The sequence below is a fragment of the Athene noctua genome, chromosome 27 (assembly GCF_965140245.1).
Source record: "Athene noctua chromosome 27, bAthNoc1.hap1.1, whole genome shotgun sequence".
Lineage (NCBI taxonomy): Eukaryota > Metazoa > Chordata > Aves > Strigiformes > Strigidae > Athene > Athene noctua.
Genome location: NC_134063.1, coordinates 4,826,683 through 4,853,581, shown reverse-complemented (window position 1 = coordinate 4,853,581; position 26,899 = coordinate 4,826,683). Strand labels below are relative to the sequence as shown.

At 48.5% G+C, this 26,899-nt stretch overlaps 2 protein-coding genes across 3 annotated transcripts in view; one reads left to right on the top strand and one right to left on the bottom strand.

Annotated features, from left to right (window-relative positions):
• Positions 1-49: 49 nt before the first annotated feature.
• Positions 50-16,381, bottom strand: CHAF1A (chromatin assembly factor 1 subunit A). The gene is made up of 15 exons (XM_074927883.1): positions 16,215-16,381; positions 15,746-15,796; positions 14,692-15,518; positions 12,063-12,119; positions 9,683-9,924; positions 9,023-9,083; positions 8,429-8,497; positions 7,799-8,022; positions 7,122-7,290; positions 6,838-6,918; positions 6,663-6,752; positions 6,171-6,432; positions 5,080-5,567; positions 2,711-2,804; positions 50-1,264 (listed from the first exon to the last, which is right to left on the bottom strand). Exons 2-15 carry the CDS (start codon positions 15,792-15,794, stop codon positions 1,167-1,169), a joined length of 2,811 nt encoding a protein of 936 aa, XP_074783984.1. The 5' UTR covers positions 15,795-15,796; positions 16,215-16,381; the 3' UTR covers positions 50-1,166.
• Positions 16,382-17,695: 1,314 nt separating this feature from the next.
• Positions 17,696-26,899, top strand: part of SH3GL1 (SH3 domain containing GRB2 like 1, endophilin A2) — a 30,227-nt gene continuing 21,023 nt past the window's right edge. For both annotated transcript variants that reach the window (XM_074928300.1, XM_074928301.1), the window contains exon 1: positions 17,696-17,870. In XM_074928300.1, coding sequence (XP_074784401.1) covers positions 17,826-17,870 — 45 coding nt within the window. In that variant the 5' untranslated portion in view covers positions 17,696-17,825. The remainder of the gene's footprint in view (positions 17,871-26,899) is intronic.

Here is a 26,899-nt window from a genome sequence, read left to right as displayed (position 1 = left end):
TCTGCAGAGCGGGAGTCTAGATTCTGCCATGTCACACCCACCCTGCAGCCACCTCCACCACTCCAGTAACCATCCACTAAGGCAGTCTGGCCCAGTAAGACACTTACAGGGCTGCTCTGAATGGTTTTAAAACCGAGTTCTAGCAGTGACTGCTTGAGGTATTTCCAAGACCCTGATGAAGCACCACTCTCCTCCCTTGGAGGAGGGATGAGGTGCTAGTACTAGGCTGGATTACCAATTAATTGAGGCTGGATATTAGGCTGGGCTTAGAACTCAGCTTTTCCTTTTGCTTCCGTGTGCACTGTAACTCCTATTGGAGAGAATATATTTAGATAAAATTATGTGTAGTCTGATTAAATGGAATATTTAAAGACTCATTTCTGCTCAAAGTTACTTGAATTGCATTGCTCTGCAAGGTTTAAAATCCAGACAAGCTCCAGTCAGTGCTGGAGCTGGCACTGGTGTTACTGGTGCAGCTGTGGCATTACCCACCTTTTCACTCCAGGGCACCCACAGACCAGGAGACCAACAACAGGCAACAGCTCTTTATGCTGCCCACTGGTGAGAGATTAAGCCTGAAACTACAGCCAGTTAATTACAGCTTCTATTGCAACACTGTGTACAGGAGACTGATAATCTACCCCAATATGTAATTAATACTGGCCTATCCCAATAGAGGAGAAACAAGGTGCATTTTTCTTTTCTTTTCCAAAGATAAAGCCCTGCTGCTGTTCTCTGTAGCAAGTAAGACCACAAACAGATAGCAAAAATACAGATAGCATAAATTCAAATATAATTGTACATCATTTATACCCAAGGCCATGCTATACAACATTATGAACAGAGTAATTCCCCCAGTGGCATCACAATAAGCTTATTTCAAAATCCCTCCACTAGTTTTTAGAGATAATTTAGATACCTTCCATTACAAAGAAGTATCAAAATTTCAATAATGCTTTATTAAGGACAGATTAATATGCAGTATTTAAGCTAAAAACTAGAACTAAAAATTTAAGCTTCCATCTGGTCTGAAGCAGAACAAAGTGCTGTCTTCTCTTTACAAGAAATATGGAATACTTTCAAGTATCTTGTTCAAAGATACACAAGGTTTAAAATTTTCTAATTCATTCTACATACATACAGAGAAGTTAGTAGGCATTTAAGTCTCAAACTGTACTAGGTGGGCTGACCATACTGGTGTCCTGGTGAGTGGTTCTTCTCTCACTGGATTCTGAAGCCGTTTCAGTAACTGCCAACATAGAATCTGCAAAGTAGAAAAATGTGTCTTTTTTTTAATACCCTCATTAATCTAGTAGAATTTGGCTACTATATACTGTACCTGCCTTAGCTTATCTGCCCCCTTCTGTTGCAAGGTTCCTTTAAATACTATTTAAAAACTCACTTTAATATTGGGTTCACATCAATCCAGAATAAAAATCACTTCAACCATAAAAAAAAATCTTCATAATGTTTTCAGTGCTTTAGACTCGGGCGGAGTTAAACAAATATAGCTGCACGTGTGTCAACAAAGCCCGAGGAAGGCAAACCACTGAATAGCATCCCCATCCTCGGAACAAGAGGTTACAAACCTGAAGCAAGGCTTTCATCTCACTGCAGTCTTGTAATAAGCAAAAGCAGCTTAAGATTAAATGCAAAGCTTCTTGTCAAACAACTATATTGTCTGTTATGGAACGTGGGAGGAGGAATACAGCACCAGCTGAGATAGAAAGGAGAACACAGATATGTCTAGAATGGGTCAAACACTCTATAGAATTTAAGGCTTCAGGAATATGCACGAGCCCTTATCTATCAGAGGAGCTGCCCAACACAAAAAAAACCCACTTTCCTTAATTCAGGTTGTGCCAGTAGCATTGTGAAAGAGCTCTATTGTGAGAGCGGTAAGAAAGGGCTCGGAGGTTTTGAAAGCTGTTTAGAGGAGCTGAATGCACATCATGTGGTTGGTGTTAAGTCATTGATCTGTATGATCGAGTACATATAGTTAAAACCTCACGGAGATGAAAGGAGCTACTCCACAGCCTCATTCCACTGTTGCTGAATCCGTAGCCTGAAAGGATACGCTACAGCAGCAAAGCTTTGAAAGCCGTTTTCCAAGGGATAACTGGGACACAAATATAAGCAACTGCTTAGATTCTAGAGCAAAGTGTTGACCAGAGCCTGTCAGACATCCGAGAGCTTGGTTATGATCCAATGCTACATCCTTCAGCCAATTCACCGTGCACTTCAAGAAGGCCGCAGAGGGGAAGTTGTGCTCCTTGTCAGTCCTGAAAGGGCTCTGAACACAAGCACACACAGCCCTGAGACAGCCCTGCTCAGCAACATTTACCAGCAGTTAGTGGATCTGCTGATACTAACCTCAATGTTCACTTTTCTTACTAGAAAAAAAAGGTAACACTGGCAGCCACATGCTAGTCACAAGCACTTTGTGCTATTTAGTCGACTGGAGGGAGGAGGTAAGAAAGGGCAAGAGTGGGTTAGAGAAGACTTTAAATAGCAAAGAAACATCTAGAATGAAACATAAAAAGCAGAGAAGTACCTAGAATAAGACATCTACAGAGAAGAGCACAAGGCTTGGTGAAAAAGTGCTAGAAAAACTGCAACAGGTTTAGCCACACACCGTTCCCACTCTGTCATACTCTCCCTCGTGGGAGAGAGCATCTGCCAAGAGACTGCTATCGCTTTATTTTCCCACCTTTGCCTGGCTGTATATTCACAATCAGGCAGTCGTCATCTTCCTCATCTTCCTCGGTGTCTGCCTGAAATCCATCCATTTCCGCAGCTTCAGCCTTAAGGGAAAAAAAAAAAAGGTACCAGCTGTGTCTCAGCAAGCTAATGTGCGAGACGAAGCACAGCCAGTGCTGTGGTGAAGGACTCCAGTGAGCACTCCTCACAATTAGCACTTGCAGCACAGTCTGATCAGTTGGGCATATTTGTGGGGAAGAAAAATAAGCAACTCCTGGCTTCAACAGACACTGACTTTTGATAAAAGGCCTCATCTGCAACGGCACGTACAGCAGGAAGCACGCCAAGTTTCTGCTCCAGGATGTTTCACTGTTACACAATGCGATGAACAGCCTACACATCAAAAGTCAGTTCAAACCTTAATTGAAATCTGACTCAGTTTTGTTGGTTTTTTGGAAGGGAAACCTCCCCTCCCCCCCCCCACTGAATATTTTGGATGTTTTCTTCCTTCTGAAGATGGAAAATTACTTTTGCTTGTCAAGTTCAATGCATGTTCTCCCCCCAACTCCTCTTCCTCTTTGCCAATTAGCTTTTATTCAGGAAGGGGTGACAGTTCTTCCCTTGGTGACCCCATTTTCTGCCATGGGAGCAGCACAAACTACTCATTTTGAATCGAGAAAATGAATACAAGGAGTGATACAAACTGAAGTTGGCCAGCACTGAACAGCTGCAAGTGTTTTTTGGGTTTTTTCCCTCAACTGGAACTGCGGAATGAAAATCTCAGACCTAGAACCTGGTCCCCACCCCCTACACGCTGTTCCAAGAGAAGAAATGTTCAATTTACGTCTTTCATTAAAGTCACAGTTCTCAGATTAAGTAATCCCCTCCTACACATGCGCAGGTACTGCCCACTTCAGTACTGAGTTTTTCTCTCTCTCCGCAGCTTAGGTAAGAGCACCTTTACTGATACGAGCCCTGGTGTGAGCTTCATAGGAGGGAACACATGCCAGGGGTAAAGAACCTGGCAGCCTCGACCTACCAATCGTTCCCAGGCTCTCCCCCAGCTCCAGCCTCACTCGACAGGAGGGATGGGATCTCAGTACCTGAGCAGTGATGACTTAAACATCAGTCACAAAAGGCTTTTTGGACTCTTGACACCTTTGCTGAGCTGCACAGCACCTTTAGGTCAGTTTTAAGATGCTTTCGAGAGCTTTGAAGGATTCAGGCAGGTGATGTAATTCTACTAAAAGCTTTTGTTTTGCTATTTCTGCTCAAGTAGTCGGTTATAAGCAGAATTTCCAGTGGGTGCCAAGCAAAGATTTTTTATCTTTGCCTTTATTTAGCATTTAAGAAAAAACCCAAGCAGATGGAGTTTGGGGGCTGAACAGCTTCTCACAAGTCTTTGATACCTATCAGTACTTGAATGCAGAGCTTTCTCAGTAGAAAAGCAAAAGCAGCCAAGAATAAGGTGAGAAGGCAAAGCACAAAAAGCTTTGTCTGTGGCTTCTTTAATCACCCCCTTGTCCACAGGGGATGAGGAACAGATCCACTGACAGCACAAGCCCCGTCCTACCTGTAGGTTTAGAAGCAAACAGTTTGTAACACCAAACTTCAGGACCTAAAGTCTTAGTGTCTTAAATGCACAAGAGCATCACATGGCTAATGCACCAATCACATACTTTTCAGGCATCCTTTTGGATGATTAAACTCTTAGTGCTACCTGTGGTTACCCCGAAAAGCAGAAGCAAACAACAGGAAGACCACAACAAAGCTTAGAGCGGGAGTAGCAACTACTCCAAATCCATCTCATTTTGTTCTATGAATTATTGTATTTTTAAGCCAGCTCTTGAAATTCAGCTTTATGCGTGACAGTACAAGCTGGAGACTTTGCAGACTATTACGAGTTGAGATGCAGCACTCATGAACCACGTTTAATCAATACACATGCAACTGATGTAAGTCACCAGCTCAGGCTATACATCTGGCAGCCATACACACACATAAAAACCTGCATACAAATTATATACAGCTGTAAACTCAAGGCCAAGCAGACACTCAGAAACTATTCACAGCTTGGATGCAATCACTGCCAAATAGCAGAAAATGGAAGAACAGCAGGAGAGCAACATTTCAAATGGAACAGACAGTCCAAGCTGGAAAGACACAAAAGAAACTCAGATCTTTAGATTCAGATAATTTCACTCCTTCCCCCACAAAAAGGGTCTTTTTTTTTGTGAAGGACAGTGTGTGTAAGTCACTATTTTGACTCCGCTCCCCTAGGTCAATCTGGGGGGCACACCAGGACGTTCGCCCACAGAAGACGCAGAGCTACAGCTCCGTTGTTCTTTACTGGGGAAGAGCACCGCGACAGGAACTCACCTGTTCAGCACCTCGGGGCCTTTTCATGAATTTAGTGATGGACATGCTTCCGGTGGACTTCCTCTTCACCGACACAGGGGTGGGCTGCAGGACCGCCACGCCAGGCACGCTGCCACCCTCCTCCTTCCCTGAAGAAGGGACTTGGGTGACGTAGTTCCATTGACAAGGGACAGGGAGATGCTCTCGATCAAAACTCTTCAGCACCTCCGAGTGGACGTACCAGCACATCCTATACTCGGGTCTCTTCTCGTACACAGAGTTCTCAGAAATGATTCGCTTTAGCCTGGCTTTGGAAGGGACACCGCTGTCCTCGCCGACAGGCGTCTGCGGCCGGGAGGCGTGGGGGCTCGCAGGGCTCGTGTCGCTACACTCGGCGGCTGCCGTCACGTCGCTGAACAGTCCTTGTCGGCAGCACTCCTGGAATTCCTGGATGATCACTTTGCTCCCGTTCACGTTGCCATGCAGCAGAGGCAGAAGCTGGCCAAGGACTGCAGAGGAGAAAGGATGCACAAGGGTTGTGGGGGAAGAACTGTTTAAAAGTCAAGAACCTGACAGAACCAAACAGTACACACACTCCAGAAAGACAACAAATAGGCTGAGCTTAATTTTAGATATGGGATGGTAACAGGAGCTAAATCTGATGTAGAAATTTCACCCCCAATAACAATGACCCCCTGAAGTTACAAGCTTCAATCCTTGTTCTAGCCTTTACATGCATCATTCACATCTTTGTGCTCATCATGCACAGCAGATACTCAGAACTGAAACCCGTCACACAAACTAAATCCTCTCCCCCGAACAATAAACGGGTCAATGGGCTTGAGCACTTTCAGTAAGCAGTCCTAAATCTGACTCTGCTGAAGTCTTGTTGGCTTTATTTCCTGGATTATGTAGAGCAAGAGTTTTCAGAGAGCGTAACTAAGGCCATACTGGACGCAATGCTGGAAAGCTTTCCAAGAACTCTCAGAGATTCCCTGGATTTCAGACTTGTCAAAACCAGGTCATTCTGAACTGGACACTCAGTACAAAAATCTGTTCTCTCCAGAGTACAACAGTGCACAAGTACAACTATTTAACCCTTCAGATCTTACTTTGTTGATCTTTCGCTCTTTTTTTGCTACATTTCTGTATCTGTTGTTCTTCCTCTGCCACAGGTGAATCCAGGATACACGCTGTGAACTGCTGGAGAACCTTTAGGTCCGCGTTTGTGCCGCTGTCGTTTCCTGCACTTCCCCACACACAGCCGATTTTCACAGGCTGTAGAACATGGAACCTCTTCCCCTTGGCCATCAGTTCATCCCACTCCTTTGCTTTCAGCTTTTGACGAACCTTCTGATTCTCTGGATCGCACTCCTAAAACCACAGGCAAGAGAGAACTCAATACATCCTATTCCAGGAAAAACAAAAGCTTTTTAAATCCAGCTTTTTTACCCAGTTTCCCAAGCTACAGAAGCCTGCTCCTGAACCATGCAGATCTGAGATGGATTTACATCAATGCCAAGACTACACACCTGCTTCCTCTGCCAATATTAATTACACCATTTACTGGAAACGGAGATGGAAAACCAGTGACACCCACTTACTTCTGTCACTCCTTCATCTTCAGATAGGTACCCATGGGGTACAAAAAACCCATCATCATCATCTTCATCCTCTCCCTCCTCTTCATCATCCTAAAAAGAAACTCTATTTATTAGAAATTACAGCAATAATTGCAATTGGTTCAGAAAGCAATTTTTCAGCATACAGAAACCTTACCCCTTCACTATGGGAGAGACTTTCTCCAGGTTCCTCCTCTTCCCATTCTTCATCGCTATCTACTTCATAGTCCAGTAGTTTCTAGAAGAAATTCCAACATGCCATTTCTATAAACAATGTGAAAGCACACCACCAGACCCCATTCAGTGTTTCAAAACTCGGTAGCACGGGGCATCATGCAAGTGGATCAGAAATCCCAGAGAACAACTGAACTTGGCCAACCACATATTCACTTCAAGAGCATAAAGAAAAGGATCCAAGTACACTGCCTGTGAGGTGCTTACACTGTCCTTTAACCAAGGATTCCTCGGACGGATTATAGTGGTTTTCTTGTTCCACGTGCCCCAATATGCAGGACGGTGATTCTCACAAAACTGCAGAAGCTTCATTCTACCAAATTTCCCTCTTTCAGGAAGAACATCTGTTTTGCAGTTATCCACTACCACCACATCACTGTTAAAAGAAAAGACAGACTTCAGTACTCACAGAGTGCTCCCATTCCACTCCAGAAAACAGCTTATAGAAAGCTCCAGCTCAGCCCCAACATCAACACAGAGATTGAGTTCCCTAGAACTGGCTCTCCCAATTCTCCTCCAAGAACATGAGTTCCAGACAAGCTACCTCCCTCCTTAACACCACCTCTGTTTTAGCTATTAGTATCTTTACTTTTTAAAACTATCAAAGATAAACACTACTAAAGGCCAGTAGGGTCCAGTGCTGAAAGGCAGCTGCCTGAAGCACAAGATTTCCTTTGGGAAGGATCTGAAAAGCATTTTATGGAATGAAGGACTTCTAGATCATAACATACTACTCCCCATGGAAACAATTCTCATACAAAACGAGTATTCAAAGAAAAGCTCCATCTTTTCATCATCTCCAATATTAGAATAAGATTACATCAACACCATTCTGCAGTGTATTATATAAAAAAGTGAAGAAAACCCCCACCACACAGACTGACCTGTTTACTATGTCGGTGCTGTTACTGACAAAAGTAGGTCCAGTTTTACGTGGTTTACGACACTTTAGATCCCTCAAGAAAGAAACTTCACTATTCTGTGCATGCAGGAGCTTATCCAGCTGTTCTAAGAAGTCTGGATCCAGGGCAATACGACAGAGGGGAGCCAAGACCATGTTCTCCTTAATTTCAAAAGGAGCAAATTTTCCACAAGAGCCAGCAAGAATCTGAAATATTAAGTGAGGGTTGTTAAGGTCTGAACACCTGAGAAACTGCAGCACCAACACATTCAAGATATACAACAAACCTCAATACCAGGTGCTGAGGTTTGAGTGAAGATTTAGGTTAAGCCCTTCCTACCTGAGACTCCAATGGATCTTCTCAAGGGAATCTAGGTCTTTACAGCCAATGCAGCAGAAGACAGAACTGAGATTTTTTTACTAAAGCAACTACAGACTTCTTTTGTAGTCTCTGCACTTGTCACAGACTTTTTACAAAATCCTTTACACTTTTGAAATTAGGAAGTAGGAAATACTAATGCTTTGTCCATCTCAGAAGCTCTGAGGGATGGACCTGAAGGAAATCAGACAACTAATGAAAGACCAAGAAAATACAGGAACAGCAATACCTCACCTTCGGGGTTTGTGGAGTCTTTGGTTTCTGGAAGAACCTGGTAATTTCGGCCTTTTGTGCATTAATACGCTGAAATCAGAATCAAAATGCAAGTTATAAACACAAAGTAATATAAGGCCTTATAATTCAAGTTGAGCTCATGCATGACCCAACATGAAGTCTAGTGAGGTATAAAGCAAAGTGCAGTCATTTACCAGCTCCCGTAACTCAACAAAAACCTAACTGCATTCTCTAACACAGCTATGTGGATTCCAGTGTCATTGCTAAGACAAAGGATAGAGTTCACCCACGGGCATTGAAAAAAAAAAAAACCTAGAAAAGACTTTAACAGGTAAAAGGAAAGACACCAGTATGTACAAAAGTAACAGACAAGAAACCTGCACGATGTAACTGGTGGAGTAGCACCACCAGATCACATTGGAGAGGCTGCATCCCAAATGGAAGGGCTCACTCCCAGTATGCCTGGAGAACCCCAGGAACTGCGGGAGCCCCGCTGCACGTGGCTGGGCAGCCAGCAGCAGGCTGCCAGGGAGCCCCTTAACATCATTTCACTGTAGGAGAACAATTTAGAGACAAGCTAGAGAAAGCATTTACCTTTTCCTCCTCTCTCAACCGTTTCTCCTCTTCTTTCTTCCTCTTCTCCTCAAGTTTTGCCCTTTAATATAAATTCAGGTTAACTATCATACATCATGAAGTGTTTATTTGCACTGAGGAAGAGGTGAGAAGCCCCAAATCTTGACTAAGACTACCCCCCACCCCATGCTAGGTAAGAGGATAATCTATCCATTTAGTCAAGGACTGTACTTGGTTAACTGTACAGAAGACTCCCTTCACTCCTTCTAGAGCAAATATTGACCTGTTATAGCCACAAAGTGGCTAGGCTGCTTCAAATTTCCCTCAATACCAAGGAAGGGTATTTATGACATTATCAAGTTACAAGCAACTTCTTCCAGATAGGGTATCATGTCAGCAAACTGCAAAAGTACAAGCAAGACTGGTCACAAAGGCAAAACTCAGTGGAGCATGGCAGCTCTTTTCAGCCATTTCAAACCAGAAGCCCAGGTCAGCCTGAAAGCAAAAAGTACTGCTGAGATGAGGGTCTGGTGCACACAGTTGTTCAAATATTTAAAATATATCCTGTGACAAAGAGGCACATGCTGTTTGACCAGCACAGCCTCTAGAAGGGACAGTTCAGGTGGGTATGAAACATCATTCCACGCCATTCCCCAGGACCTGCAAAACCCAATCACTTACTCTAAGGCTTCCTGCCTCTCCTTGCGTTTCTCCTCCTTCACTCTCAGCTTCTCGGCTTTTTCCTTTTCCTCTTTTTCTTTCTTTTCTCTCCTTTCTTTCTCTTTCAACTCTTTCTCTTCTTCTTTCTTCTTCTTCGCCTCCTCCTTGGCTCGCTCTTTTGCGGCTTTTGCTTCTTCTTTCAGCCTTCCCTTTTCTTCCCTTTCTGCTTGCAACTTCTGCAGCTTGTCAGCACGCTCCTGATCCTGGTTCAGAAAGAAGCCATTAAGCAAGGTGTCTTTTTGTGCGCAGCAATAGCTGCTGCCATAAAAACTTGAATAAAATAAGGACTTCATTTCTTCAGCTGAGATACTAGAGTAGATTATTGCACCCGCCCAGTGCCTGACCTGCAGCATCATTTCTAGCTCTCAAGGGACCCGAGGCTATTAGCCACAGCTACCTGTAGCCTCAGCCAGCTGAGCTATCCCACACTGCCTCTCTAAGGCAATAATTGTTCTTTTCTCCTAACAAATGGAGGTGTTTCTATTTTCTAGGCATCAAGGAAAGCTTTGTATTCTACTTGTTTTATATCTGAGTCATCTTCATTACCGGTGTAGCATTACGCAAAATTATATGGGATTTTTTTTTTACATTATTTTAAAATGTTATTTTAATATTTCAGATTGTTTCCAAAACACTTTCTTTGGAAATACATACCTCACGAGCTAAGCCTTCATGCTTTTGTATCCACGCAGGGCTACCATGGCATAAGTTTGAAAAGTGCATTTGATCTGATTTTGCATTATAAACCCATCAGGATGTTCTGATGATGTTTTTCACTACCTCAGGCAGTTAACACAAGTCTCCAAACTTGATTGTGCAGCTCGCAAAAAAAATTGCCACTTGTGTTAGCCCCATGTTAGCTCATCAGACATCACTGGGTGCTCTAAGCTTATTCAAGGGGCACTACAGGAACAATGGAGGAAGATTATATTGAAAGCGTTGCCATTAACAGTATTTCATCCCAAATCTACTGAAATTCTCATTATGGGTCTGCTGACACAAAGGAGAATGTGCAACACTCACTAAAAAAATGGCAAATTAATGATAGCTTCCCTACATTGTAGGCACTGGTGACTTCACCAGAAAACAAGGGTATGTCTGTGCTCAGACACACAAATATCCTCACTATGTATTTTCAGTTTTGTTTTATTTATTTCACATCTCTTCTTGGCAACATCAAGACTTACCGAACAGTGTCACAATGTACAAATAACTGCGGATGGCAACCAACATACAAAATGGTGCCAATGGTAAAAAAAACCCCCAGTATTGTCAGAACTGAGTCATGGTAATCAGTGAAAATCTACTGGGTAGTTTGGAAAACGGTGTGAAGTTAAGAGCAGGATTGGTGGGTCTAATTTTTAGCATAATGAAGCTTCCATTCTCATCTCTCCCTCACATTAGTGCTATTTTTAACGTACATATAGAATGGAAGAAAACAACAGATTGGACTTCTATATAGGGCGCTGTAAAAAGCAAGCAGCTCAGGAGCAGGCTCAATCACATGTAGCATATATAAAACACACAACAGTCCTCTACCAACTTTATAAACTAGTTACTAAGAAACACAATAAGAATTCATAAGCACAGGCCTTCCCAACTGCAGCTAAAATAACACCCAGTTTTCCAGCAGGCAAAGCCCACTCATCCAGCATTGACTGTTCAAGAACCTCATGTGATCCATCAGCCTCCTTTATATTTAGCATTTTAGGGCTGGAAGCGGAATGGACAGCAAAATCACCGCACCGCCGTTTTGTTACGGAACAGAGTTTGCTGACTAGCTGCAGTCAAGCAAACAGAGCGTGGAGCTTCAGCGTTTCCAGCAGCGACATCCAACAGTTTCTTCAGCAAGCCATAAAAACCATCAGCCCATTTGCCTGACTTATTAATGAGGAACAGAACCTACGTTCGGTGGCTTCAAAGGGGGAAGGGTGAGAACGATGAAGCAGGAACTGACCCTAAATAGAAGGCTCTTGAAGATTTCACTTGTATCTGTCCACTTAGCAGGCTGCACCTACTCTCCCTCAGGAAGGGGTTTGAAAAAAATTCTCAAAAGCATTTTGACAAGCAGTCAGCAACATTTATAGTTTCTTAATCTCTTACCAAAGTGCACAGAAATGCAGTGCAGGCCACCCACACTTCATTACGTATGCATTAAGAAGCTCTGGAACGAGCCAAGTACTTTAACTGCATGCATTAAGATTCTTCCATATTCATCAGTGAGGAAAATCAGGAAGAGAGACGTTCTAAGTGGACTAAGATGAAACGCAAAGGGCTTTGCTTACTATTCAACGCAAAAGCACAGCAGGTTAACTTTTCTATGTCAGTGAAAATGCCTTACTCTTTGCAATCTCAGCTTCTCCTTCTCTGCCGAACTTTTGTGGAATTTCTGAGATACCTGGAATTACAAAATGCAAGTTTTAGAGACCTGCACCATCCCCTTTCCATGAGGCACTAGAACTCTGACTAAAAGAACAGCAAGCTTCATCTGAATTATATTAACATCGTTCTCACAGATTAGTATATTCAGCAACTAAAGTATTCCTGCAGTATAGGATATAAGAACACAGTTCAAGCATATCTAATCTCACTGATTTACATTTAAGTCTGAATACATCTAAATGCTTCAGTTTACATTAAGCGCTCGCGTTACCAAGTTTTTGCATAAACAAATCCCTCTAGTCTACTCAGTTCTAAAGTATCATTTGCAAGGGAATATCATGTGCAGAAAAACAAACAGAAGCTAGAGCTGCTCCAAATCACGAGAGCACAACAGAGGACATTTAATTATAGCAAAGTCATTTCCTTCGAGTTAAACTTAGGTTTGCTTTTTTGCATCCTACCACTTACTCTTGCTATAATATTTAGATACAACTTCCCAAATACAAGGACCATTATCCATATTTTAACACTGTTTCTTCTTGTAATCACAGCCCTCTTGCTATTCCACTAGTACCAGCGCGTCACCTTAAGTTCACACTTCTCATTTCTCTTAAAGCTGTTATTTATAGGGGGAAAACTGAATTTCATGTTTAAGAACATTGTTCATAGACTAGTCAAAGGCGCAGTTTGTCAATATTTCAGCATACCATGCCTTGGTTTCTTGTATCCCCCTCTTCCTCCTCCTGCCATTCGCAGTATAAGGTACCATGTTTAAACTCTGTGATTAACAGACTAACACAGAGCAACTGCTTTATTTTCTGTACTCACATTTAAGTTTACACAGTGTAAAGCTGCATTGGGAGATTATTTATCTGACACAAAATAAGAGTTGTTCAACTGGGAGTTTTAGTTTATCAGAGCTGTTTCCACCTGGGAAAACAAACATGTCAGGACAGGCAACTACACAGGTCGAGGTGCAGACTTCCCATTTTGGCAAGCAGCATGTGAGCTATTTCAGCCTTACTTCACGCCACAGGAAACTAATAACTTGTTCACGTTATTGTATTACATCAGGATTCAAGTACTTTTTTTGTTTGTTCTGCTACACTGGAAATACTTCATGCCTGCTTGAGTTTATATACTTATTTTAGAGATGAAAGATTGCGAGTTTTAACAGTATAAGAATTGGTAATTTTTCTTGATAAGCACATAGCAGAAGAAATGGGAGACCTGTCACATTGTGAGCTCCAAGGCCCAGCTAACTCATCTACACCTCCTCCAGGCCAGTGAGTTTTCCTCACCTGTGAGACAGTTTCTCCTTAAACCCCAGGGGGATAATTACCGAAAATATTTCTTAAAAGGCTTGAAGATGGCATAAACAGGAAGACTACCAGCTGCTTCACTTTCATTTACCTGAGCCACATACTCAATTCTCCACCTCTGGCAGCGCGACATCAACCCAACCCTCGATACCTTCCTCATTTTCCCCTCCAATAACAAAGTTGAGCAAAACAAATGCACAGGACACAGTCCGGCCTAACCATAGGGGAGGTTTAGCTACAGTGGCCAGGCACATTCACCAGGACCACTCTGCAGGTTTCACTGTGGATGACTGTGCCCCGCAAGAGAAACCACCACTGATCTCCCCCCCAAAAATGGTTGAGCTGTGAACAGGCACTTGAGCCATGTGAACGTTTCAGCCACCTGTGCAGGCACTGTTGTCCTTCGAATCTTCCCCTTCAACACAGCATCAGAAAAGCAGTGTTTTGGGGTTTCTTGCTGGAGCAGAGCTACTAAGCTGGAACTAAGATCACAACCTAGCTCAGTCAGAGCTCATCTCGAGGTGTTCCCTCCTGTGCTCCAGCCTTCCCAGACCAACAGCACCGCCCATCCCCAGGAGTGCTGCACATCCAGTGACTTTTCCCCCCAGCAGCTCCCCGTGCTCAAGGGTGAACCCGTAACAAGATGGCTGAGGGCACAGGCTCTGAACACTCAGTTCCGAGAGACAGAGGCTCATCCAACTCATCCTCCGTCCTTTCACACGGATCTGCAGTTCCACTGATCCACTGTAGTTTCAGCTTAGAGCATTTTCTGTGCCACAGTTCTAGAAATTCAGAGCTGGAAAAGCATCTGCATGGACTGGTACTGGGGTGACATTCTCTCACAGTAATTACAGCAGCTTCATCGGGGATAGAACAGAGGTTGTAAAACATCAACTAATGGACAAAACTGCTCTCGAATGCTGTCCTTATCCCAATTACCAAAACATTAAGTCCCAGGGCATGCACTTCATGAGCCATTCATAAAAAAAATAAAATTAACCTGTAACAGAGTTTAAAGTTACATTTACAAGATGCAAACATACCAGCAGCTCAAAACCAGGCAAAATTTAAATCCATTAGCAGTAGGCATTAAAGGAAAATTCAAAAGGGCAATAATTCAGTTATGTTATTAATAAATCAACACCACCTTCCATACACTTCTCATGATCTTCATGAATAATCTATTCATCCTTTTCACTACAAGTGCAGGAAACCATATCTGCAATGCAACAGCTTTTGAGAAAAAAAGCCAAGAAAATAACCAACCTTCCTAACAGGCGTTGAGGCAGCTAAAGGACTATTATTTCTCTTTGTTTCTGCAGCAGGCTGCACCTCAGGTGAGCTCACAGAGTGAGAGCTTAGTGAGGAGTTGGTAAGTCCTGAGTCCCCTTCGTGAGAGGATTCTGTGGTCTCATTTTCCAATGTGATGCTTTCATCCAAAGAAGGGACTAGGGGAGATTTTGCAGTCATAATATCCTCCAGGAGCACTACAGGCATCTTCCCCTCAAAGATAACGTCCTTCAGTTCACTCTGGTTTACCTTCATGTTTTCCATATTGTTACACTCTGTTAACCCAGAACACGACTGGATTCCACCTACCAAGTCTTCACCTTTATTGGCTACAGCTTCACACGGCGCATCAGTCTCCATTGAATCATCCGTTTGATTCATCATCTGAGGGGAATTCAAGCAACTCAACTGGTTTATCTCTTTTCCTAACGCGCCATTAGTTTTAGCTAGGGATGAAGATGCTTTCGAATCAAAATTAACATTGTCTGTGTCATCACTTAGTCTATGGCTAGAGTCCTTCGTCAGGTCAATAACAATAACAGTTTCATTTGTGTTATCTTTCGTGTTTTTCTGTATAAAATAGTCTAACGGACCCTTTCCGTTATCAAGTTTTGGAGCAAAATTCACATCTGAACCCAAGTGGCAGTCATTCTCCACGTTGTCCAGGGATGCATGCGACGCACCTAGGGAGGAATCCTTACTTGGACCAAAACCACTTTGTGAGCTCTTTACTTTTTTGATTTCTAAATCTGCATCGTATTTTTCCTTTGGTACAGGATTCAAGCGTTTGAATGGCAACCGAGCTGAAACAACAATATTTGATTATTTTAGTCATATCATACAAACCACTGGGGCAAGGGGGAATCAAATAGCAGGATATTTAATGAGTTCTTAAGCACAAAAATTAAAACGGGCTAGCCAGTTCAGGCCAGTTTATTACTGCAAAGCCACTGTATTTCACAAAACATCTGACACCTTCTTAGCACACTAAAGCTGCCCTGGGTGACAGACACTCCCTCTGCAGCCTTACCTTGTACCAACTTCCGCGGGGGAACTGCTGCTTTGTTTCTGCACTCCATGGCTGTAAGGGAGAAACATAATAAATAAACACCAGTGACACATTCCCAGCGAGCTACCGGTTTCCCCGAGACAACCGACCCACGGCAGCGCCCGACAGCTCTCCCCAGGGCGGAGCGCGGGCACGGCGAGGCCGGACAAAGGGGCCGGGCCGAGCCCCGCCGGTACCCATCAGGCTGAGGGGATCTTCCCACCCTCCGGGCCGCAGGCCGCCGGCCCCCCGCACTACGGCCAGGCAGAGGGAAAGGCGGCTGGGCAGGAAGGAGGTGGCGGGTGATGCGGCGAGCCAGGCCCGGGCCTGGTTCCGGGGCGCGGCGGCCGTGCCGGTCCTCCTTTGTTACCCCGGGAAGGCCCCGCGCACCCCAACCGCCGCCGGAAACACCCCGCGCCCCGGCCCCACCGCAGCGCCGGCTCAGCCCCACCTGCCACGGGCGGCCGCCGCAGCTCCCGCCGCTCCTCCGGCAGCGGCGGCCGGCCCGTCCCGGCCCGTCCCGTCGGGTCCCGCCCCGGGGGCTCCCGCTCGTATTTGGCGGGAGCCGGGGCGACCCCGCGCCTCGCCGCGCTGATAGGCGGAGCGCGCCCCACGTGACCCGCCCTTCCGCTCGCTCCGCCCCCTTCCCGCCCGCGTCTCGCGAGGAGGGTGGGTGGGGAGACCCGGTGCCCGGCCTCGCCGCTGCCTTCCGATTGGCTAGCGCGACGGCCGTCGTTGACTGGCGACGGCGGCTGTCAATCTGGCCCGCCGGAGGCGCTGATTGGGTAGCTGGGTGTGGGACGGCGGGGTGCCGCTGGGTCCTCACGCCTAGGCTAGAGGCCTGTATGCTCGCCGCGCGGGAGCCGGGGCAGCGGTGCCGCGGCGCCGGGGCCGGCTCCGGGGAGGTCGGGGCGGCCTTTCCCCAGCACCTGGCGGAGGGGCGGAGCCGCCACCGCGCTGCAGCACTGAGGGGCCCGAGCCAGGGCGCGAAATGGCGGCGCCGCCGCCGGCCAATGATCGACCGCCGCTGCGGCGCGCAGGCGCAGACGGGTGCCGCGAGGGATTCTGGGAGTTGTAGTGCGGGCGCGGCGCGGCGCCCCTCGGGACCGGTAGTCGCTCCGCATCCTCCCCGCGGCGGTGGCAGGTGCCGGGGCCGGAACGGGCTGTCCCTTCGCGCCCGCCCCACGCCCCTTCCCGGCCCGGTCTGGCTGTCCCCGTGTCCCTCGCGGTGTCCCCTCCCTGCAGCCCCCACTGCGGCTGTACTGGGCCCCTCAGCCTGGCAGGGGTGGGGGCCTGGCCCCCCCCTTGGGCTGCGGGTGCCCAGCTCTGGCCTGCGGCGCGGCCTCCGCCTCTCCCCTCGCCCCTCAGGGACGCAGCTCCCTCGGGTTTAGCGCTTTCCCCCCACACGCACACCGAAGGTATTTCTGAGGCGGGGGCTCACCCTGCACAGGTACCTGTTTCCTGTGGAAAGTTACGTTGCGCCGCAGCCGCGGAGCTGCCAACGGTGTTTTTCGCAGCGCCCCCCTCCCCTGAGCGCGATCGCGCTGTGACACACCGAGCGGCGACACCGCGGCCTTCGCGAGGGGACACGGCGGGGGCCCGGGGGCGATGGCAAGCGTCTGGCGGCGTCCGGCAGCGCAGCGGGGCCGCTCCCCAGCTCGCCTGGCCGGGCGCCAGCTTACAGGAGGAAGATGTGTCTGGGGTAAAGAGACGGGACCCGGCAGCACCGACCGGCCCCGCTGTCGCGACAGAGCCCCCCCCCCCCCTCCGCCCGTCCCCAGCACCGCCGCAACGTGCGGCGGCATCGCCCCGCCGCCAGGGGGCGCGGAGGCATCACGTGGCGGCCATGGCGGCGCTCCGGCCGGCACCAACGCGCTTCTCGGTGGTGCCGGTGGCGACGCTCCGCCGGGCCGGCAGGGGGCGGGGCGGGGCGGGCGCTTCCTGGCGACGGCGGCGGAAGCGGCAACGGCCGGGCCGGGTCCTGCGTCCCGAGGCGTCCGGAGGTGTCCCGCCGCGTCCCGCCGCCCTCAGGCGTCCTGCGGCGGCCGGCAGAGGCGGCAGCATGTCGGTGGCGGGGCTGAAGAAGCAGTTCTACAAGGCGAGCCAGGTGAGGCACCGGGGACCCGCGACCTCCCCCACCGCCCCTCCCGCCGCCGTGGCGGCCCCGGGGGTGGCCGCTTCTCCCTTACCAGCGCCCGTTACTCCGTCTCGGTGACCCCGCTGCCGCCTGCCCGGCTCGGTTCCGTGGTGCCCTGGTACATTCCGTTACACCTTCCCGGCATCCCGGTCCGGTGTCCGCCAGGCATCGCTCCCCGGTATTCCTGCCCGGTGGTCTGTCGCCAGTGCCCGATGTTCCCGCTAGTTGTCCCGGTTTCATGGTTTCATACCTCCCTACCAGCGTCCGGTTCTCCAGGTGTCCCCCCCCCCCGGCTTTCCAGTGGCTCCCGGCCGTCCCCGAGCTCGGTGTGTCGTCCCCTCCCGCCGTGACGGGGCAGGGTCGGTCCTGTGTGGGCGACCGACGGGGCAGGATGCGGCAGCGTCCCCGGTGTGGCCGCTCGGATACTCCTCAAACCCTTGGGAAAACCTGGGGGATCTGGGGCCAGTCCCGTACCCCCCGGACTGGGGCTGTCGGAGGGACCCCAAGCAGAGAAACGCATCCACTGTGGACTGGAAGGTCCCGGGGTTTTGGGTGCCGGCAGCACCCGAGGTCCAGGTGGGTGTCACGGTGGGGGTGTGCTGCCCACCTTCCCCAAAACCGGCCCGTGACCGCAGCACGGTGAGGGGACGGATCCTGCCTGCTCAGCCCCGGCCCCGTGCGGGCTCTGGGCGATGGCAGAGAAGCACCTCAGCAGCCCCGATGCCCTTGGACTTCCTAAGCAGAGTGGGATTTTAGGACAAAAGCCCTGGAAGGTGGAGGCCGGGCAGGGTTCGAGGTCGTGGCTGGGAGTCACCGGCCCCGTTAACCTCGGAAGGCAGCTGCAGCCCAACCTCGGGAAGCTCCTGCTTCCTGGAGAGCAGCTGAGGGCAGGATGGGGAAGGGGTTTGGGGGCTGGCAGGGGAGCCCAGAGCCCCGGCCCGTATGGGGAATGGCCAGGGGATGGTGGAAAAAAACTTGTCAAATGCACAATTTTTAGCCAAGCGAAAATTGATCCTGTAATTGATTGAGTTTATGGCATCCTAAAGTGAAGATTGTGAAACGTGGCTCCTCGCAGCTTGGGGGGCTGCAGCTCTTCCCCCATCAGATGTGGGAATCTGCTTCTAATAGGGTTCATAAGCCTGACACCCCCCCCCCCAGTAGAGTTATCCTTCCTTCAGCTTGTGAACACAGCTGAAATCAACAGTCAGGATTTTTTCTAACGTATTTTTGGAACAATTCGTGAATCACAAATACTCCTTGCTTCCCCCAGTCGTTGCTCTTCTGCCCTTGTTTTAAATTTAAGATGCATTTTGCGCAGACCTACCAACAGACCGTGTTTTGCTGGCACAAAGCTTAAACCCCTTTAAGCTCAGCCCAAGCGTGTTTGCTACGTGTGTTGCCTCCTTTCTTGGCCGTGTTTACAAAAAATCATTTTGCTTAAACAGCGAAGCAAAATAACAGATTCCTTAAGTCATTCCCTCACCCCCTTTCTCGCAAACCCCTGCATCGTGGGTTTTTTTTACAACTTCCACGGGGGAAGGTTGTGCTGAAAACTCAGTGTAGGAGGATTTTGCTGGTGTGGATGTACCGTGGTGGTGTTGCAGGGTAATTAGAGGTGAAAGCTCATCGATGAGTCAGAAGTAGCATGTTTCTGAAATCTAAAAACATCATTTCAAAACACCTGATGAAATCCTGCTTGGGAAGAATTATTGTAGATTGAAGTTATGTGTGGCCTCTTGTGGTTTTTTTCTGTTACGGGTGTCCTTTTTTTTTTTTTTTTTTTTTTCTTAAAAGGAACCTTTTTGGCTGCTTGGGGAAAAATGAAACCTAGCGCAGCTGCCCAGAGAGAAGTAGCCCAACGCGCAGACTTGGTGGCCCGCTCGCCTCATGCGTGTGTGCACGTACTTCACTTGAGCGCTCAGCCTGCGTTTGGTGGTGTATTAAATTGGGAGATAAGGTGTACTTGCAATTACGTCGAGTGTATTTGCAGCTACATTGTGAGTTCTTTTGCGGCTCTTGTTGCCACAGGGTTCTGGGAGCTGATTTAATCCGAAGAAGCTGGGTTTGGTGTGAGGTTTTTAGCCGTTATCAGTGAAGCGCCTCACTCTGTAGGAGTTGAGAGGGACACAGTCCTTTTTCAGAGGTGCTGTCACCCCCTTTGCGGTGCCCCGGTGAGGGGTCACAGGTATTAATGCCTTAGAAATGCTTTCACTGGAAACTGGGAGTGACTGGTTACAGTTCAGCCATTTTTCTGTCTTCTCCTCTTCTCCCTTCCCTTTCCACCCTCCTTCCCTTTCCCTCCACCGGTCCCACTCCTCAGGCCTCCCTTTGGCTGGAGGAGAGGAGGATTAGTTATTTTTTGGCTCCCTTAAAGCTATCAGATGCTGCCAAAACCAAACATGTGGAAGATCTTTCTTAAAATGTTATGTTTCATTCCACGTCTGTTGTTAATTGAAGGAAAACGGAGCCAGGACCAAGGTCTGCAAGGACCTCGGCACCGTTGGAGCGGCAGGTTTGGGATTCCTGTTGCCTCTCCACACGATGAGGGGGCCAGTTCAGCTTCCTCGGTAGCCCAAGGGAGCAGGACTTGGCGTGTGGGCTTCTGTCTGATTCCTGTGGGCCCACGTCGGCACTGGGTGAGGCAGCCGGGCGCCCACATGCAGGAGAGAGCCGAGATAGTATCCTTTTAAAAAAAAAAGAAATAAAAAATGTAAAAAAAAGACAGAAAAAGTCATGCTGGCAAATGCTGCAGATGGTGAGTAGTTCTGTGTGTGCGTCCAGAACAGGTTTTGCTAGTTCACGGCAAAATGTTCTTTTTAAAAAAAAAAAAAAAAAAAAAGCTGTAGAAAACACTCTCGCAAAAGGAAGGAGGAAAAACAACAACAGCAGCTTTGAGCTGCAGCTTCACGAGCTGGGAGCAGGGTGGGATGCCCCTGCCTGCAGGTACAAGACCGCCTGGTCCGGGGCTCCCTCCAGCCTTGATCCATCAGCAGCCAGTTCGACGCTCAGGAATTTGCAGGAACCTTGTTGTGTAGAAATGGCTTCGCTTGCGCCATTTGTTTTTTATACAGACTGATGTTAAGTCCTAAAACCTGTAAAACTTTCCATGAACCGCTGGATAGGGCAGGCTGCACAAAGCAGGGCGACTGCCTGTGTGGTTTCTGGGTCAATCTGATTCTTTCTGAGCATCAACGGGTTTGTCACTGCTTGGCCGTAGAGCAGCAGCCCTGCCTGGCACCAGCAGGGTTATCAGCTACTGGTTTGAAGGGACAAGCCCTAGGGTGGAGCAGTGCTGTTGCGATATGGTGTTGGTAAACGTGTCCCCTCCCTCTGTCACACCAGGACTGTCCTACCTGGGCTTATACACCAGCGTGGAGGCTGGAGAAGCAGCACAGCCCGCTCGCTGGGGACAGCTGTAATCCCGGGAATGGTGTGTGGTCCCTTTTCCGTAGCCCATGTCGGTGTGGTATTGCTGTGGCTACTTTAGGTGCTGCCCCGTGGACGTGGGGAGCTGGCACAGGGAGCAGGGCAGATGGGCTGCTCTGCTCTGGGCAGTCATGGCTCGGCAGGTGACCAAGCCACAGCAAGAATGAGCTTGCCAAATACTGTCATTTCAGGTATTACAGAGCCCTTCTGGGGATGCAAGACATGTTTTTTATGTCAGCGGTTCAGCTCGCGGAGCAGACTCAGCCCAAGCAAGGGTGAGCGAGGGAAGACGGCATCTCTTTTTTAAAACGGAGCTGGTATTTAGCCCTGGGCGCCTCTCTCATCCTGAACAGGATTAACGTGCTCCCAAAGCCTGTGTGGTCCAAGCCTAAACCCTGTTAGGCCTGCCTGGGCTTAGGAACCAGGGTAGCAAGCGGTGGCTCATGCCCTGCTGTGTCTGGCGAGTCCTGGCCCGAGACACAGACCAGCAACCTCCTCCTCCACATGCAAAGTACCATTTTCCAAGAGGAGGAGAGGCGAGTACTAATTAAAACTAGCAAGCCCTTGATGTACATGCTTTTTCCTGAGTTTAATGACTGCTCTCAAGGCCTCTCAAGATATTTTTGAATGTGAATAGCTACCGCTTGCTTTCTGCCTGGCCTGGGATGTGCCCTGTAGCCTCCGACAGCCATTTCAGCCCAGACAGGCTGCGCGATTCCCAAGCTCCGTACATCGGCCGGGTACATGTACATTTTCCGTTGTTAATGAGCACTAAGAGCTTTCTTCCCGCAGCCTGGCGCCCAGGTGCTGCGATGGCATCTGCTCAGAAGGCTGAGGCAGAGGAATCAGCTCCTAGACATGCTGTACAGGGACCGTTTGGTGACAAGGGACAGAGCGCAGCTGCTGTGCAGTGATGGCATTTCTTTTTTTTTTTATTTTTTTATTTTTGTCCTTCGTGGTCATTTGCTCTTGCCCGTGCTGGATTGGGATTTCCTTTATTTCTCGTTGAGTGAGATACTTTCTGCAGTGGCTTTGCACTGTGCCTTCAAATGCATTTTGTTTCCTCCCTTCCCCAGGTGATACCTTCTAACAACTACCTTTTTTTTCCGAGGTTAAGTCAGTCCTTCCAGCATTTGGCTCTCTGGGGCTTTCTCTTACAGGCCTGAGCTGGCTTTCTGCTCGCTGCCTTTGCTCTGTGTGCAGCTGGGCGGTGGGTTTCTTGGGACATCACAGATGTGCTGTGCAACACAGGATCTCCCACTGGAAGAGAAATGGGAAGCGCAGCATGCAGGATAACCTTCCACATGGAAAACCAAACCCACGAGGCCCCTTTCCCCGGCCAGAGCTTCTCTGTCGGTGCCCTGCCTTGCTGCAGATGGTTTTCATTGTGCCTGCCCTCCAGCTCTGGTGGAGGCTGACACACCCCAGGTTCATCTGCACATTTTTGCTCCAACTCACCGCTGCCGGGGTTTAACCCATGGATGGTGTGGGGCTGGAGGGGATCTGTGGAGCTGGGAGAGCAGAGAGTGGTGCTCCCGCTGCCAACAGTGCTGCAGGGTGGTTGTTGCAGTGGCAGAGAGATCACACAGTCGTAGAATGACTTGGGTGGGAAGGGACCTTTAAAGCTCCTCTAGTCCAACCCCCTGCCATGAGCAGGGACATCTTCGACTCCAGCAGGCTGCTCAGAGCCCCGTCCAACCTGGCCTTGAGTGTTTCCAGGGATGGGGCATCTACCACCTCTCTGGGCAACCTGCTCCAGGGTTTCACCACCCTCAGCGTAAAAAATTTCTTTCTTATATCTAGGATCTTCTAGATCTATTAGATCTTCACCTGCTGCATTTTTCTGGCAAGTGGGTGCGAGTTGAGGCTCTTAGGGCAATGCCAGTGCCCAGAGACATTAAAGCAAGGCACAACCCCCTGAGAGAGGCCAGTCTCTGCTTTGCACTGGCATGAGAACTTCATGCTGACTTGTCTTGCATCCTCCAGCAATTAGTAAAGCCAAGAGTGGACCCGAGGTGCTCTGTGCAGTGGCTCCTCTGCTCTCCCAGAAGGCCGGGGCACAAGGTGCGAGCATCGTCTGCAGTGAAATCCTGAGGAAACCCTTGCTGGGACTGAGACTTCACCCAGGAGAGCACGCAGAGCTGCCAATGGAGGAACCAGGCACCCAAGGGTGGGGTTGAGGTGCTATTTTGGGCTCACATGTTCTTTTTGAGCTGTTCCGGTGCATTTTGCACACCCATGCCTTGCCGCTAGCAAGTGAGTTGGCCTGTCCTTCAGCGTCGGGGTCTGAGGAGCAGGAGGAGGTGCTGGGAGTGGGTCACTCCTTGGCTTTTCTGACGTGGTGGTGGCTGTGCTTTGATGACAAAAGCAGAATGAGGACTGGGTGGTGTGATGGTAGTTCCTGGGGGAGGTCATTGGCAGTGTCAGGCTCTAAGTTCCTTATCTATAAATGGGAATTTGGACTGGGGAGTCAAGGGATTTTGCTGATTCCTGCCAGCCTGACCTCCCCTCCCACAGCACCTGATGTTTGCTTTATTAATATTAACCTGGGCTGGAGTCCCCTGCAGCCTCCCTAGCTTATCTTTCAATATTAATCTGCTCCCGAGGCTGGAGAAAAGCCGGATTTGCTCGAGCGCAGCGTGATGTCCTGCCTGCTCAGCTTGCCAGCCAGGGTCTGTCCAGGAGGGAGTTGTACTCGGCACTCAGCCTGAGCATCCTTGCCTGACACCCTGAAGCCCTGAGCAGTTTGCTGTGGCTGTGTGTTTTGGTGATGCACGTGTTTGCAGATCCACATGAGACAGGTGAAAAAGGGAAGGAGGGCGCTTCTCAGCAAACCAAACCTCTTGGAGAAGGGGACTAGACTTCAGTGCATCCCTCTTCTAGCCTCGGTGATGACAACTGAATACTCACAGAGATGCCTGCTGTCATGTCTAGCTAAAATGACTGTGTGCAGGATATTTTCATATTAACTCCCTCTCCTTTTCTTGCATGATTTGTTGTTGATGAAACGCCTGGCACGGTGATGTTGTTCGGCTGGTTAATCATTGTTGGAGCTGAGCTGAGCAGCCCCATTACGGAGCAGTTTTCAGCTTTTCTCAGTATTGTTCAGCCTGTCTGGAGTCGCAGGCAGGGGATGGTTCGTGTCTCTGCATCAGTTACTTTAACTTGGCTTTTGTTTTTTTTTTTTTTTCCTTTTTAAGATTGCTTTCGCAGCCATTGGGCTCTAATAGTAACGAGAACTCAGATTCTTGGAAGGCAAAGACAGAAAACAGCGGTGGAAAACTCCAGCTCTCCATACTCGTTTGCTCCCCTTCTCGTTTCTAATGTCAAACAGGGAAAGTGTTATCCCGTGTTTGCAGCTGGGGGAATCTGGGACGCAGGAAGGATACGTGACTCAGGGCTGGGGGGGAATTGTGCGGCATTAGGAGTGCTGATTCCTCATCGTCATCTTGCTCTGCCTGGTGACGCCTGCCCGTTTGCCTTGGGGCTTTTTGTCTAAAATTACCTATTTATCTATCTGTTTTCACAGGGTATGGGTGAATTATTGAAAGTGGGCGGTGCCAAGGGGGATGATTTCTGGATGCAGTGGAAGGAAATCCTTCCTCCCCCTTCTCCCTGCCAATACTTTCCTCCTGGGAAAGAGCAAAATAGGGATGAGATCAGTCAGACTGGCTTGTAAAAGCTGATTCATTTCTTTAGCACATTTTTTTTTTTTTTTTCGTCCTTCTCTTCCCCCATCCCTACATATGCCAGTGCCTTTTGCCAGGACTCACAGCCCCATCCAAACCCTGGGTGGTAAAATGGGAGGGATGGGAGCGGGGCAGCTCCTCCCGCCCAAGACTGCGGAAATATCAATATAAAAATCAAAACTGAGGGCTGCCTTGGCAGGCTTGGTGCCCCTCGGGGAGAGAATTGTGTGCAGTGGGGCGTGAGGGGTTATTACAAGACCTGAGCCTGCGTTGATGTTGCTGTCCCTTCTGGAGAAGGCTGCTGGTTTGTACCGTTCCCAAGCAGGATGCTGAACTACCGAAAAGACTGGAAATAAAATAAATCTGTAATCTCGGGTTTGTAAGGCCAGCTGAACTCATTCACATGGAAACTCAGTGATGCATCTAGGCACTGATGCTATTTCATAAGACTCCTGTGTTGCAGAGGGCTGTGCTTGTGGTCCTTTCCATCTTTTTAATTGCGCTGATTAAATCATCAGCCTGAGCTGTGAAGTCAGGGGCCCGGAGCTGGAGTGTGTGGGAGGTTGCTCCTGTCAACGGGGGGGTCTTTTCCTGCAGATCTGCTCCCTCCTGTGCTGTCTGTCCCCCCCTCCACTGCCATGGCTGTGTCCCAGCCTTGCCCCCGGGGAGCAGAGGAGACTGTGCAGAGCTGAAGCAGAGGGGGAAGGATCTGGGCTGCTTGGGCTGGGAAAGCCCTGCTGCATCACGTAGCTTCTTTTTTCATAAGCTTCTGTGTGACAGGATTTAGTGCAAGATTCAGCCCCTCCTGGCCTCTCCCTTTGATTATAAAAGCAATAATTAATTTTTTTTTCTTTTTTTAAAGTTTCCTGTTCCTCTTCCCCTCAGCCCCCCCCCATCCCTGTAGTCAGCAATCCCATAGCTTTCAGGAGCAGGTTCCTGTTGACAGGAAAGGGCCGTATTTGGCCCAAGCTGGAGGGTTGGTTAAGCTGTTCTTGGGATCCTCTCCAGCAGCCGCATTGCTGGATGTGGGTTTGCCGATAGTGCCTGGGGTGCTGCCATCTCTCCAACCTGCTGCAGCGCAGGCAGGGGTGTCCCCATCACGCTGGGGCTGTCCGGGGACACACACACACACAGAGTCCCCCTGAGGTCCTGGACCTGCCCTGCTGCTCCTCTTGCAGCAGATGGAGAGTCCGTCAAGACAGACTCTGGAAGAAAAGCCTTCTAGCCTCTGGTGTGTGGAATTAGCTTTGTTGCTGATACCTTATTAATAGAACTAGTCTTTTTTCTTTTAAAGCCGCTGGGAATTTTAGAATCGTCCTATCTTCTAAAACCTGGCTATTAATAAAGGTCATGATACTGTCACTAATTAGATTGCTTTTCTGCTCAAAAAAAAAAAAAAAAAAAAAGATAAGTTAAATGCATCTCCATAATGAAATTCTGTCTTTCAGACAGAAGATAAAATTTGCATGATTAAAGCTTTAAAGGGCTTTTTCTAATTGAGAAAATGGCTCATAATTCATCCTAGAGCTTGAAAACCAGGCTGTATCTTCTTGTTGGCCCAGACTTTATTCATCAGTGATAATTTATTAACCACTTTCTTGACCAAGTCTGTTTTGGCTTTACAAGACTCGCTATATTTAAACTTAATCTTTGGTACCTTCATGATGAAAAAGGCAAGAAAAAAAATGCTGAACAATTATCTGTGTATGAAGCAAATCCGCTGCGTAAGATAGTGCTGTTTGTGCCAAATGGGTTTTTTCCCCCTTGATTTTCTTCACTCTAAGCTCTGCGGTGGAGCATTTGGAAAACATCTTTGCTGGTGACATTGTGTCCATGCACATGCTTTGGGGTGGATTTAGGGGGCACTGGGCAGGCACAAATCTG